The sequence below is a fragment of the Entelurus aequoreus genome, linkage group LG12 (assembly GCF_033978785.1).
Source record: "Entelurus aequoreus isolate RoL-2023_Sb linkage group LG12, RoL_Eaeq_v1.1, whole genome shotgun sequence".
Taxonomy (NCBI): domain Eukaryota; kingdom Metazoa; phylum Chordata; class Actinopteri; order Syngnathiformes; family Syngnathidae; genus Entelurus; species Entelurus aequoreus.
The window spans coordinates 4,634,927-4,649,926 of record NC_084742.1 but is presented as its reverse complement, the minus strand read 5'-3'; the positions used below and the strand labels follow the sequence as shown (position 1 = coordinate 4,649,926).

Here is a 15,000-nt window from a genome sequence, read left to right as displayed (position 1 = left end):
CTCCAGATGGACTCTCCGCCTCCTAAGGGGACTCAAAAGGGCGACGTCTACAGCTTTGGAATCATCCTCCAGGAGGTGGCGCTACGGCGAGGAGCGTTCTACCTGGAGGGCAACCCACTCAGTCCCAAAGGTGAGGACCAGATCCTCAAGTTAGTTCTGATCCAGTCAGTCCCAGCACGAAGACATTCATTGTTAACTTCCTGTGCTGCAGAGATTGTGGACCGTGTGGTGCTGGGTGAATGGCCGTGTCTCAGACCCACTGTGGACCCTCACAGTCACAGCCCAGAACTGGGTCAGCTGATGCAGCGCTGCTGGGCTGAGGAGCCCACCGAGAGGCCCGAATTCAACCACATCCAAATAATTCTACGCAAGCACAACAAGTAAACAAGCTCAGCAAGACGTTAGCCCTCCGTGGCACACCCTCCAACTGTGTGTGTGTGTGTGTGTGTGTGTGTGTGTGTGTGTGTGTGTGTGTGTGTGTGTGTGTGTGTGTGTGTGTGTGTGTGTGTGTGTGTGTGTGTGTGTGTGTGTGTGTGTGTGTGTGTGTGTGTGTGTGTGTGTGTGTGTGCAGGGAGTCCAGGACCAACATCCTGGACAACCTGTTGTCCCGAATGGAACAATATGCCAACAACTTGGAAGAGCTGGTGGAGGAACGAACACAAGCTTACCATGAGGAGAAACGCAAAGCCGAAGCGCTCCTCTACCAGATTCTACCACAGTCAGTACTGGGCTGCTAGCATTGTCACATATCACACAGCAGCACACACTCATGAGTTGTGTGTGTGTGTGTGTGCACGTTTGTGCGTTGAGTGCAGCTCGGTGGCGGAGCAGTTAAAACGAGGCGAGACAGTCCAGGCCGAATCCTTCGACTCGGTCACCATCTACTTCAGCGACATTGTGGGCTTCACCAGCATCTCTGCGGAGAGCACGCCCATGGAGGTGAGCCGTGAGCGGGTCCAGCTAACGCGCTAGCTCGATTCCCCGCGGGCTAACAAAAGATCTGGTGGCGTTACAGGTGGTGACGCTGCTCAACGACCTGTACACGTGTTTCGACGCCATCATAGACAACTTTGACGTTTACAAGGTAACGCAGAGCACAAAAACACAACGAGTGCACTAGCCAACGTACACTTGGTCCTTTGAGTGCGTAGCCTTCACACTGCGGGGTGCAGTGCAGCAAATTGCATTACACTGTCGGTACTCAGACGTTGTACTTTAAATAATTTACAGTAAGTTTACAAAGGGATCGCCAAACTTTTTCCACTGAAGGCGGCATACTTAGAAATCAAAGGGTGTATTATATTTTTTGTTTTCAAAGCAGACAGATGATTACCATGCCGATATGAGGAAAAATGACGTCACTGATAAATACCATTAAAAAAAACCAACTCAGATATTCGATTTAAAATGTAGCACAAAGTGCTTTACATTTAAAAGCATTTAAAAAAAACAAATAATTCCAGGCTCAGTCAGTTACCGTATTTCCTTGAATAGCCGCAGGGGCGCTAATTAATTTAAAACCTCTTCTCACTCCTGCGGTTACCAAAACCATGCGGAATGAGCAAGCATGCTCTAATTATTTTAAAACCTCTTCTCACTCCGGCGCATACCTTATCATGAAAAACACATTTAATAAAAAAAACGTTATTATGATCTTACCTTTACTTGTAGATGGGTCCATGTGCAGCTGCTTCTGATCAAAGGCAGTCTTTCTCATCTTTCTTCAATTTTAAAAGTCTCTGGAGATATTCCTTTAATTATTACCTCCTGCTTCGATTGAAAGTCCAGTTTAGAAAACGGTTTTATTTTAGATATGTAATCCTCCATGTTAAAAGTGCAAGCAAACAATTGCTGCATGCTTGCTGCTTGTTGTCTTCTTCTGCAGTACCTGTCTCCTGCAGTACTGGTAGTCGCAAGAAGGATCACTAGCGCCCTCTACCACCTGGAGGCGGGAGTCATTTAATGACTCATATTTGACCCGGCGGAAGTGCCAAGCATGCGCTAATTATTTTGCGAAACGAGTTTGACCCGGCTGTAATTCTAGGCAGGCGAATACTATATTCCCGGCGCCAATTCAAGGAAATACGGTATTCCCCGCCGCCAAACCCTCTCGATGACACACATAATAAAAGTCCTGTGCTGAGCACGGAGGAACCAGGTGAGAAAACACTATCTTAGGTAGCCAATGACAGCTACAACCGCAAAGACCCATGAGCTGCAGCCGCGGCACTTCGGAGCCCCTAGTGCAGAAGGCTCCCGCTGAGGAAACGCTGGAAAAAAACAAAAAAATAGGAGGATAACATAAAATGAATAAAATATATTAATTTGATGCAATAAAATTTGTAAAATGTATCAATATGACATAAATATGTAGTTTAAGAACTAGATGCAATTAAATAAATTGATGTGGCATTTAAAAGCTTATAAATACCAGATAAACAAGGAGTTAAAAAAATAATGAAATTATTAGAATATTAATTAAGCACCATGTTAAAAAAGGTATGTCTTCAGCTTGTTTTTAAAAATTTTTTTAACATCCTCTGCAGCCCTGAGGACCTCCGGCAGGCTGATCCATAAATGGAGGACGTAATATTGAAAAGAGGCCCCCCGTGGGTGTGAGCCCGGACGTTTGGAACAGCAAGGGTCCATATAATAAAAGCAACTGGGAGAGATAAGAAGGCCTAAGAGAACCATTAAGGCATTAAAAAAAACAGTAAAATAATCTTAAAATCGATCTGGAACACAAAGGGAGCTAACAGTGATTTTAAAACCTGTGTAATATGGGCACTAGAGTGATTTTAAAACCTTTGTAATATGGGCCCTCGAGTGATTTTAAAACCTTTGTAATATGGGCCCGCTTGCTGGTCCTCGTCAGCACACGAGTGGCTTGTCAGGTTCAAACACCGAGGACATCTATTAGACAAGACAAAAAGCAAAGGAAATCAAACAGAGACAGGATTCAATTTAGCTCAATGAGGAGAGCGCGTGCACTTGTACCCTCGTACAATGTCGTCCCGCCGCTCTGAGGAGGGAGTGCCACACCTCCTCATTTATTTTGGCATTTCCTGATTACATGGCTGCAGCTGTTTCTATGGGGAGGGGGTCATAAACAGCTGCCGCCCTCGGTCATAAACAGTTTAAAGAAAAGGTGCCTGGAGCGGTGTCAGGTTCTGCTGCTTCTCTGCTTTGTAGATCTCGGGTCATGACAAGGTCTTCCTGTGGCTGTCCATTTGATCAAAGAAACCGACACCTCCATGTCGCATCCCATCGCACACAATAGAGTTTTACAAGCCTTTTGCTTGCTAAGCTTTTGTCTTCTCGCAGGGTGAGCTGAAATCATGAGAACACAAAGTTGTGTGATAACTTATATACAATTATTCTGACAAGGCTGAGTTTCGGAGTACTTGTTGTGGTTTTGTACTTTTTTTAAGGAACACCAGAAAGCAAGGCATTGCAGTAATTAATACGATTGAAAATAAAAGCATGCATTAGCGTCTCCATGTTGGCCTGGGGTGGACACTGGCTTTTGAAGACTATTTAGTGGTGCGTTTAATGTGTGGGGTAAGCTCAGAGTCAAAAACTACACCCAAATGATCCACTTGCGAAGATTGATTAAAAGTAAGGGACTGTATTTTTGGTAAAGGTTTCTCTCTCTAGGCCCTCAGACCTAGAATTAAAACCTTAGGCTTGCCCTGGTTAAGGAAGTGTTTTGACATCCAAGATGTAATATCTAAACTACATTTAAAAAGTGCATCAATTGATCTTGTGAATGTACAGCTGTGTGTCATCAGCACAACTGTGGAAGTTGACTCCGTGTTTCCCGATGACACCGCCGAGAGGAAGCATGTACAAATTAAAAAGGAACAGGGCCTAAATCTGACCCTTGGGGAACACCACCACATCAAACCGTATCAACTAGCTTAAAGAGCAACATCACTACGACGGTGTTTTGAAATCGCTTTGAAAACCGCCTGCTGCTAAAGAAGCTGCCCGAAAGTGAGGCCGCAAAGAAAGGTGTTTAAATCTATAAATAATAGATATCAATAAGTTAATCGGTTATCAGTATCGTTCTTGAGAAGCAGGAAGTTATCTGTTAAGTGTTGAAAAAACAACAACAACAACATTGTGCCCCCCTAGTTACACTAACTTTCCCCTGTTCTTTACACCTATTTGCTCTTTGTTTACACTTGTATGCGTTTTTTTGCCGGCCGCTCTCTGGACACCCCCGGTACTGCACTCTCAATGGTTACACAGTGTACTTACTGACGTGTACTGATGCAAGTATGCCATTCGAGATGCGGCAGGAGTGTGTAACACAACTGGCGCCACCAGGTGGAGACCATCGGAGACGCGTACATGGTGGTCTCGGGGCTGCCGGTGAGGAACGGCAAGCTGCACGGCCGGGAGGTGGCGCGCATGGCCCTCGCCCTGCTGGACGCCGTCACCAGCTTCAAGATCCGCCATCGACCCGACGAGCAGCTTAAACTGAGGATCGGCGTCCACAGCGGTCAGACTTGCAAAACACACACACACGACAATCAAGTTTGACCTGTATCTCGTATTTAAACACAGTGTTACTGTTCAAACTGTGTGTATTGTTGCATGGCCAAAAATACTATATATACTGCTTCGGCCCGAGCACCCACGGACAATGACGAGCACCTACGTGGGATTGATGGCAACTTTCAATCTTTACATTCATTTTTGGAAAATCAATCCTGTTGTTGTTAATTTTACTGCGAGTTTGGCCCATTTTATATAACAAAAAAGTCACAAATCATTTAGTCTATAAATAACAAAGCCTAATCAAGATCTAATGTCACAATGATCTTGACTTTAAGCACACTGCACACAAGTGAGCCATACATGTCACACTAAGGGTGGCAATATGAACAATGCCAACACTGTCATAAACATGTGCCATATAGTGAAACTCCACTAAGCAACAACGACAAACACATTTTGGAAGAATATTTGCACCGCAACGTAAACACTACAGAAGAAATTCCCAGAATTCCCTGCAGCGTCAACTCTTCCGGGACGCTACAATACACGCGATTGGTGGATCTACACTTAACATCCACTGTAACGATACGACGTACAATAGCGTATCTAGTCGATACTACTATGATTACATCGATTTTTTAACATCACAAAATCTTTAGTTTTTTTAAATTTATATTATGTTTATAAAGTCAGGAAATATGTCCCTGGACACATGAGGACTTTGAATATGACCAATGTATGATCCTGTATCTACTTGGTATCGGATTGATACCCAAATTTGTGGTATCATCCAAAACTAATGTAAAGTTTCAAACAACAGAAGAATAAGTGATTATTACATTTTAACAGAAGTGTAGATAGAACATGTTAAAAGAGAAAGTAAGCAGATACTAACAGTAAATGAACAAGTAGATTAATAATTCATTTTCTACCACTTGTCCTGAATAATGTTGACAAAATAGTAGAATGATAAATGACACAATATGTTACTGCATATGTCAGCAGACTAATTAGGAGTCTAGTATGTTCACTATTTTATTTTAGGACAAAATTGCAATAAGAAACATGTTTAAAAACCTCTAAAGGCTTAGTGGCCACGTGTGTGGACAGCACCTTTTAGCTCTTATTTCCAAAATTGTGTACACTACTGAATTGGGGTCTTATGGCCGCTTATGTGGACTTACACTGCCATCTGGTGGTGTCAGAAGAGTATAACATACAATGGAATTTGGAAAAAAAGTGTAAAAATAAGAATTAGCATGTCACTAAACATGAAGTACACATGTGTTACTTATGGACTAAGTACATCATATCAAAATATGATTCTTAGTTTTTATTCTAATTAGGGTCCTATAAGCCCAAATAGCAAAGAGAAATAAAAAAAAGCATGTAAACAAACAGCTTGGGCCTTAAGAGGTAATGTACCCTAAGATTTGTTTGTTAAAATATAGCCAATAATGACATTTTTTGTGGTCGCCTTTATTTAGAAAAGTACCGAAATACTTTTGGTACCGGTACCAGTACCAAAATATTGGTACCGGGACAACACTAATACACACACACCGAGCGCCCACTGGCAGAGATGTAGATTGGCGCCTATGTGTACTTCTGCATGGTTTATAATGAATGCTTAGGCCTACTTCGCTACTTGGTCATTGTTGTGGCGCTTGGAGAGCCAAGTGTTTTCTTAGGTGTTACTTGGTTTGAGAAAAAGTCATAGATGATGCGGTTTTCAAAATAAGAGCCCTGCTTGTGTGTGTGTAGGTCCGGTGTGTGCGGGTGTGGTGGGCCTGAAGATGCCTCGTTACTGTCTGTTCGGTGACACGGTCAACACCTCGTCCAGGATGGAGTCCAGCGGAGAAGGTGAACACATGACGTTTGTGATGTTGCCACGTTGACCCACGCGTGTCTGTGTGTGCGCACAGCCTTGAAGATCCACGTGTCGGCCGCCACCTGCGCCGTCCTGCAGGAGTTCGGCTGCTTCCAGCTGGAGCTGAGAGGCGACTTGCAAGTCAAAGGCAAAGGGAAGATGACCACCTATTGGCTGCTGGGGGAGAGCAGCAGCCAATGAATGGAAGAGGGCGGGACCATGCCGTCATCACAAACATGAACGTTTGCATCCCCCCCGGCCCCCATCCAATCAGAGCGCGCCGTTTTCCCGATGAGAGCAGTGAGCAGCTACGTCCACTAGATGGGGGTGTTGTCACGTCTGCAGCAGCAACGCCCTGCCAGGTTCTAAGGTCAAACAAACAACGACGTCATCTCAACCACACACTTTTGAGTACACCGCGTCCTCTGAATGTTGTAGTACTGTCCCAATTACATGACTGTTGTACACGCATCCATCACGATATCTACCTTCTTCTGTCCACTACTGTACTTTCCATCGCTATGACAGACCACCTCAAAAACGGATTAGAAGTTTTCCCAAATTAAAACTATGAACGTTAACATATGAACGTCGCTCCTCTTCTACTTCTCAGACCACCTCCTCGATGACCCACGTTAAAATACAGCAGCGTAGCAGGCCTAAGTATTCATTAAAAACAAGGCAGAGGTTTTATTTAACAGGTATATGTAATATGTTTGGCCTCTGTAACATTACTCACAGTTTGAACAGTCACACTGTGTTTGAATATAGGGAAATAAAACACTGTACTTTATACAAGTGATTATTTGGCGTACCAATAGATCAGGGGTGTCAAACTCATTTTAGATCGGGGTTCCACATGGAGAAAAATCTACTCCCAAGTGGGCCGGACTGGTAAAATCACGGCACGATGACTTAAAAATAAAGACAACTTCAGATTGTTTTCTTTGTTTGAACATAGAACAAGCACATTCTGAAAATGTACAAATCATAATGTTGTTAGGGTTTTTTTACACTTACATGTTGGGGTTAATAGTATTCTACCTTTATTTGTCGTTATTTATACTTTCTGAATAAATTAGGTGATAATGTTCATCAGTCAACTCATTAGTGGTCATTTTCAATTTATCAAGATAAAAAAATATCAAAATCAAATTACAAGATGTTATTTATGTAGTTTGCTAATTTTCCTCAACTGGTGTACAAAGTGGTTTATTTTTTTAAACATATTTAGCATCATCTACAGAGAATTGCGACATCTAGTGGACACATTAAAAACAGCAGTTTCTTTCATTGAAAAATGTTGGCTCATTTTTATACTTAGCAAACTCATCCCGCGGGCCGGATAAAACCTGTTTGCGGGCCTGATCTGGCCCACGATCCGTACGTTTGACACCCCTGCACTAGATGGAGCCAACGTTTGTGTTGTAGGTTATTTGTAGACACTACATTCAGAGTTGAGTATAAATAAGGTGACGCATTCAGTGCAGATTAAAGCCATTTAAATCGTTTGATGATTCCACACTTGAAATGCACTACTTTTTACATTTTACCACACACATGAAGTATATTTGCACAAAGATACCAGCCTGAATTGTACTCTGTAACGGATGGGAAACAAAATCCGTGGTATCGCGCATCACTAATCGCCAAATGTTGCCCCTCAGCTGCCAGTATTTCAAATTAGTCCCTCTGCCATGGTGCCAAGATGGCGACAATTGAGGGCGCACTTGTGATGTGTGGATCGATACTGAAATATCGACACCGCCGATACCAGCTCTAATATCGATTCTCAAATTAAAATACCGATACTTTAACTTCAAGGGCCACATACTGGAATGTCAAAGTATGCGGGGGCCATGTTGATATTTTTTATTCAAAACATTGCCAAAACAGATAATATACATATTTAAAGATATAACTTATTATAGCTATATTATTATTAATAGTTAAAACATTTAAACTTTTTCTCATTACATCCCGATTTTTTTTTTCTTTTCTTACATTTTCTGCTGTTTTTTCCTCTGTAAGAATAATAATACGATTGTGTAACTGCATAACCTAGTGCCCGAATGAAACTATTAATGTTCAATTACTCATTTAACAGTGTTATTGTCATTTTTCAAATTAATTAATTAAGATATTTTTTTAAATTATCTAACTAAACTTTGTTTATATTTTAAGTGCATTTTATTTTGAGAGCTTCTGATATTTTGTATCAGGGGTGTCCCAACTTTTTCCACCAAGGGCCAAATCCTGCAAAGTCAAGTATGGGGCGGACCATTTTGATATTTTTTTTATTTTTTAAAAAAAAATGCTATAAACAACAAAAATCAATAAAAATGTAAGCAAAAATAGCAAAAAATCGGAATGTAATTATAAAATTTTTTTTTTTTTTTAAACTAGTAATAATATACTTAGTCGTTTAGTCTTTAAATATGTATATCATTAGTACTAGTTTAAAAAAAAAAAATTTTGTCAATATTTTCCGATTTTTTTGCTCTTTTTTTCTTACATTTTGTATTGTTGTTTTTTTTAAGATAGAGAGGTTATTATTTGCAAACACAACTTTAAGTTTTTGCAGACACATTAGCTATATTTGCACAAAGTATCGGACCGGTATCGTCGATACCAGCCTGAATTTTAGCCGCATTGGAAAGAAAATCAGCAGTATCGCATATCATTACTGCACACTCGCCGTTTGGAGTACATTTTACTGCATTTTGATGTACGTTTCAGCGTGAGCACTTGTGTACTTAAGTACCGGTAAGTATACTGAGTGCAAGTACTTAGTGAATTGTACTGATGGAAGCAGACTTTTAGTTGAAAGATTTTAATTAAACATGAAAGAAAGGAAGTGTACAAATGTCTTCACGATGAACCATAACTGTAAATCACGTCCACTCTTCATGTGATGAGCTGCGACACACAAACACTTGTTAATACTTTCTGTATTTAAGTGTGTGTGTGTGTGTGTGTGTGTGTGAGTGTGTGTGTGCGTGACTCACGGACTTGACCGACTGCTTGATGAAGTTTTTCCTGCCGCTCAGGTCGTGATCAGCATACGTGTCAAACACCTGCAAAGTTTTCAAGCTGTCAACCAGTACGAGGAGCTAAGCCCCGCCCACCCCCACCCCAACCCTGGTAGGTATGGCCACGCACCCTTTGGCAGATTTGCTTCATGGTCATCTCCTCCAGGTCGGCGTCCTTCAGAAGAGCGTGCACAGTCTCCTTCAGCTGCTTGTCACTCGGCGCTCGTCTGACCATCCTGCTGAGCGGCTCGTCCTCGTCCGACGTGTCGTCTGCGCCCGGCAGAGGTGAGAGTGGGCGCCGCGAGAAACGGGCCTGAGGCGTGCAAACGGGTCTCACCTGTGTTGGTGTTCCTGCTGCTGCTGTCGGCCTTCTTGGTCCTGGCGGCGGGTTTCTTCTTCTCCTTAGCCGGACAAAACAGGACGTTACTCGGCGTGGACAAACGCCATTGGGGGCGTCGACGGTTTACCTTCTCCACATCCTCGCTGTCCAGGTCGTCATCGGAGACGCCCGCCTTGAAACGCTTTCTGGGAGGGGGCGTTTTCTTGGCCGGCGTTCGGGAACGCTTCTTAGGCTTTTTCACCTGGTGAATTTTAAAGGGGAATTTTGCCTATCATTCACAATCCTTATGTAAGACAAAACACACATTTTTCTTTTTTATGCATCCTAAATAGTAAAGAAACACTAGCAAAAGTCAGCTAACAATGGAGCCACTAACAGTCCCTCTATTCCGTCTATAAAGCGCTCTAAAAAGCCTCCATCAATGTTTTAAAAACACGCTGTAAGTATATATGTAATGTAGTAACACTCATAATATGTAATATTTTATTATTTTAATCATGCGGCGGCTTATTAATTTCACAGACGCATCACAACCTTCGCTTTTCCTTCAACAACAACACTACTAATCATGGCAGACTTCATGAGAGACTACTTTGGGACAAACAATCCAGAAACTTCTATTTTTGAGGCTGAATATAAGAATATAAGTTTTCGATCCGGGGTTTCCAAACTGTTTCCACTGAGGGCTGCACACTGAAAAATCAAAGCACGCGGGGCCATTTTGATATTTTCCTTTTTCAAAACCAATAAAAAAAAAATTTTAACCTTTGGGGCGCTCCTCAAGTTGGTCCTGGGGAGCCGGAAGTGTCTCAGTCATAAAAATGTTGAAAACAAGTCATATTTTATTTTTTGACTCTTGTATTCAACCCCTAAATCTTTAGATAAACTGTTTATATAAGTTTTTTTTTTTATTATGTTTTATGATCTTTTTGTCCACCATCCACACACTCCACTCACCGTGGACAACCAAACTACCATTTTCCAAGTTCAAAATATCTCCAAGAATTCTCAGTTTCCCAAAGCCCTTTTTTCACCTCTTCCTGGAAAGTTTTCACAGTCCACATTTTTCAACTGTTTCTGACCATTCCACCTTCAACAAATGTTCTTATTTTTTCTTTAGTAAAAATTTCCGGTTTTCCTGAAATTCCAAAATACCAATTAAAATTCAAACTACTTAAACATTTTTCAACCGTTTCGAAAAATTTAAACACCGACCCATTCATATCATCTAGGACAGGGGTCACCAACGCGGTGCCCGCGGGCACCAGGTAGCCCGTTAGGACCAGATGAGTAGCCCGCTGGCCTGTTCTAAAAATAGCTCAAATAGCAGCACTTAAAGAGCTGCCTCTATTTTTTAAATTTTATTTATTTACTAGCAAGCTGGTCTCTCTTTGCCTGACATTTTTAATTCTAAGAGAGACAAAACTCAAATAGAATTTGAAAATCCAAGAAAATATTTTAAAGACTTGGTCTTCACTTGTTTAAATAAATTCTTTAATGTTTTACTTTGCTTCTTATAACTTTCAGAAAGACAATTTTAGAGAAAAAATAAAACCTTAAAAATTATTTTAGGATTTTTAAACACATATACCTTTTTACATTTTAAATTCCTTCCTCTTCTTTCCTGACAATTTAAATCAATGTTCAGGTAAATTTATTTTTATTGTAAAGAATAATAAATACATTTTAATTTAATTCTTCATTTTAGCTTCTGTTTTTTCCACGAAGAATATTTGTGTAATATTTCTTCAAACTTATTATGATTAAAATTCAAAAAAATTATTCTGGCAAATCTAGAAAATCTGTAGAATCAAATTTAAATCTTATTTCAAAGTCTTTTGAATTTCTTTTAAAATTTTTGTTCTGGAAAATGTAGAAGAAATAATGATTTGTCTTTGTTTGGTCCAATTTGTTATATATTCTAACAAAGTGTAGATTGGATTTTAACCTTTTCAAAACATGTCATCAAAATTCTAAAATTAATCTTAATCAGGAAAAATTACTAATGATGTTCCATAAATTATTTTTTAAATTTTTTCAAAAAAGATTCGAATTAGCTAGTTTTTCTCTTCTTTTTTTCGGTTGAATTTTGAATTTTAAAGAGTCGAAATTGAAGATAAACTATGTTTCAAAATTAATTGTCATTTTTTTCGTGTTTTCTCCTCTTTTAAACTGATTAATTAAGTGTAAATATCATTAATTATTAATAATAACATAGAGTTAAAGGTAAATTGAGCAAATTGGCTATTTCTGGCAATTTATTTAAGTGTATCAAACTGGTAGCCCTTCGCATTAATCAGTACCCAAGAAGTAGCTCTTGGTTTCAAAAAGGTTGGTGACCCCTGATCTAGGACAACTATTGTATTACCTATATTTTCTAAACTTCCCGTTTTACCCAAAATTCCAGGAAATTCAAATGAATGGACTTATTTATAGTTCTACAATGGCCGCTAAAACATTATCTGCGGGCCGCAAAACATTAGCTGCGGGCCGCAAATGGCCCCCGGGGCCACACTTTGGACACCAAATAAAAAATTTAAAAACGCGTCTTTTCATGTCTTTCTCTGCCTGTCAAAGTTTACCAACTTGTGGGTTTATGTCCACAACCTTCTATCCAGGTGAGAGGCATAATTTATAATCTAGAATTAACTTTCACCAACTCAGAGGCGATGCAGCATCTCAATATGTCCATATAACAGCTAGTTAGCGCTCTGTGATCAATGCGCTGCTAAAAACAGTTTGTCTGCGTTAGCGTTTATAATGACAATACTGCTAATACTTGTTAATATTCACGACATGTAAATAGAGTATTGTTAGAGAGTTTGGATGTTTTTTTAGAGTCATTTAAGGGCGCAATAGTAGCTGCATTGTTAGCCACCTCGTACTTGCCATATTTTATGACTAAGAATTAGAGATGTCCGATAATATCGGACTGCCAATATTATCGGCCGATCAATGCTTTAAAATGCAATATCGTAAATTATCGGTATCTGTTTCAAAAAGTAAAATGTATGACTTTCTAAAACGCCGCTGTGTACACGGACGTAACAGGAAGTACAGAGCGCCAATAAACCTTAAAAGGCACTTCCTTTGCGTGCCGGCCCAGTCACATAATATCTACGGCTTTTCACACACACAAGTGATTGCAAGCATACTTGGTCAACAGCCATACAGGTCACACTGAGGGTAGCCGTATAAACAACTTTAACACTGTTACAAATATGCGCCACACTGTGAACCCACACCAAACAAGAATGACAAACACATTTCGGGAGAACATCCGCACCGTAACACAACATAAACACAACAGAACAAATACCCAGAACCCCTTGCAGCACTAACTCTTCCGGGACGCTACAATATACAACCCCGCTACCCCCCCACCCACCTCAACCTCCTCATGCTCTCTCAGGGAGAGCATGTCCCAAATTCCAAGCCGCTGTTTTAAAGCATGTTAAAAAAAATAATGCACTTTGTGACTTCAATAATAAATGTGGCAGTGCCATGATGGCATTTTTTCCCATAACTTGAGTTGATTTAATTTGGAAAACCTTGTTATAATTTTTAGGGCATCCAGCGGGAAAATTAGGCATAATAATGTGTTAATTCCACGACGGTTTATATCGGTATCGGTTGATATCGGAATCGGTAATTAAGAGTTGGACAATATCGGAATATCGGCAAAAAAGCCATTATCGGACATCTCTACTAAGAATGCATTAAAAAAAAGAAAAACGTGTTCTTGTCCAAAATAAGTGCCCTTTAAGAGGAACAAACAATGTGTGTGTGTGGCCATCTTCCGTCACCTCTTCATCTTCCTCCTCATCTACGGACTGCTCAGACGACTCCTTGTCTTTTTCCGACGACTCTTCGTCCTTTTCCGACAGCTCTTCCTCTTTTTCCGACGACTCTTCCTCTTTTTCCGAGGACTTTTCCCCCGCCGCCGCCGCCGCCTTCTCCTCCTCGTCATGCTCCTCGTCGTCGGTGCTGGAGTCCATGACGGTGGCCTTGGACTTGCTCCCCGCTCTGGACTTCTTGGGGCTGGACGAGGAGCGTACCGCCTTGGCGTCGCTCTTCTTGCCCTTGGCGGCGGACTTGACGGCCGACACATTCTTCTTGGACCTCTTCTTCTTCTTGGCGGGAAGCTGCTAAGAAGGGGGAAAGTCAGACCGAGGACCAGAAGCAGAGCCTACTCAGGCGCTCACCTTGCCGCTGTTCTTGGGCGAGATCAGGTACGTCAGGATCCGGTCCACCATATCTGAGTGCGTCCCTTTCTTCTCCAGATCCAAGATGCTACAGATGACCTTCAGCTTGGCGTTGGTCAGGTGAGAAGCCCTGCGTCCAATCAGGCGACGGTGCCAGGTAAGCGATTAGCGAGGACGCCGGCGAACCGCCGCGACTCACCTGAGAAGTTTTTCCCGCTTTTTGATGTACTGCTCGCTGCCGGCGGGGAAAGGGAAACCATTGAAGAGGCGAAGGTTCTTCTTAACGGTGGAAACCTGACAGAGAACAAAGGTCAGGGTGCAATAGGCACGCCGGCGGCCGTCTTCCTACCTTCCCCGGCCGCTCAAACAAGATGACGTGGAGGGGCTTCAGGTCGTCGGGCTTCAGTTTGTTGATCTGCAAGTTGGTGCGCGGAATGTCCCCCAGCTTGTCGCCGCTTCCTGCACAGACGGACGGACGTCGGCCGGCGTCGACTCGGGCGAGGGGGGTAAAAAAGAAGTCCACATACCCTCGCCGATCGTCAGCTCTTTATGCTTGGGCGCCTGGAAGTCCAGTCTGTCCACGCTCTTCTTAGCACGCTTTCCCTCCACGATGACGTCCCCTGCGCGGTCACAACACAGTGTCTAGCAAGCCCCGCCCACACCGCTGGACGGCGGACAAACAGGAAGTGGACCCGCTCTACCTGCTGACTTCAACGAGGTTTCCTTCGCACTCAACTCGTCTTCCTGCGATGTCTCCAGCAGCTCGGCCTTGAACTCTTCCGCCATGTTGCTCATAGCAGCGCCACCTGTTGAACACAAAAACACCTTAAAGTGAGGAGTCACGTGATCATAACACGCTATCCCGATCACGTGACTTTGAGTCTCCAAGGAAACAATGTACATTTACGCCAAAGTAGTGATTTAAAAAAAAAAAAAAAAAAAAGGTTGCATGCAACATGTAGATGGCGCCAAAAACAGAGATTACGTCACAATGTTTGTCATCGTGTAGAAACTTCGGGAACAGATGAATCCACGCGATAGATAAAA

At 41.9% G+C, this 15,000-nt stretch overlaps 2 protein-coding genes across 5 annotated transcripts in view; one reads left to right on the top strand and one right to left on the bottom strand.

The window, feature by feature from the left end:
• LOC133662559 (atrial natriuretic peptide receptor 1-like) overlaps positions 1 to 7,937 on the top strand; it is a 31,762-nt gene extending 23,825 nt beyond the window's left edge. The window contains 8 exon segments of the mRNA XM_062066674.1: positions 1 to 130; positions 212 to 380; positions 572 to 718; positions 816 to 939; positions 1,016 to 1,084; positions 4,333 to 4,507; positions 6,271 to 6,369; positions 6,432 to 7,937. The exon segment at positions 1 to 130 is cut by the window's left edge and continues 26 nt beyond it. Of these exon segments, the coding sequence (XP_061922658.1) occupies positions 1 to 130; positions 212 to 380; positions 572 to 718; positions 816 to 939; positions 1,016 to 1,084; positions 4,333 to 4,507; positions 6,271 to 6,369; positions 6,432 to 6,577 (1,059 nt within the window). The 3' untranslated portion in view covers positions 6,578 to 7,937.
• A 1,256-nt stretch (positions 7,938 to 9,193) lies between these two features.
• The window catches only part of LOC133661359 (protein DEK-like), a 6,111-nt gene continuing 304 nt past the window's right edge, over positions 9,194 to 15,000 (bottom strand). For 2 of the 4 annotated variants that reach the window (XM_062064517.1, XM_062064518.1), the window contains exons 2-12: positions 14,655 to 14,759; positions 14,481 to 14,573; positions 14,303 to 14,412; positions 14,153 to 14,247; positions 13,954 to 14,083; positions 13,555 to 13,896; positions 9,876 to 9,989; positions 9,746 to 9,809; positions 9,539 to 9,678; positions 9,385 to 9,453; positions 9,194 to 9,295 (exon numbers count right to left, since the gene is read on the bottom strand). In XM_062064517.1, coding sequence (XP_061920501.1) covers positions 9,284 to 9,295; positions 9,385 to 9,453; positions 9,539 to 9,678; positions 9,746 to 9,809; positions 9,876 to 9,989; positions 13,555 to 13,896; positions 13,954 to 14,083; positions 14,153 to 14,247; positions 14,303 to 14,412; positions 14,481 to 14,573; positions 14,655 to 14,748 — 1,263 coding nt within the window. In that variant the 5' untranslated portion in view covers positions 14,749 to 14,759 and the 3' untranslated portion in view covers positions 9,194 to 9,283. Of the gene's footprint in view, positions 9,296 to 9,384; positions 9,454 to 9,538; positions 9,679 to 9,745; positions 9,810 to 9,875; positions 9,990 to 13,554; positions 13,897 to 13,953; positions 14,084 to 14,152; positions 14,248 to 14,302; positions 14,413 to 14,480; positions 14,574 to 14,654; positions 14,779 to 15,000 lie in introns of those variants that run through there. The other 2 variants (XM_062064516.1, XM_062064515.1) reach the window with 2 other exon arrangements.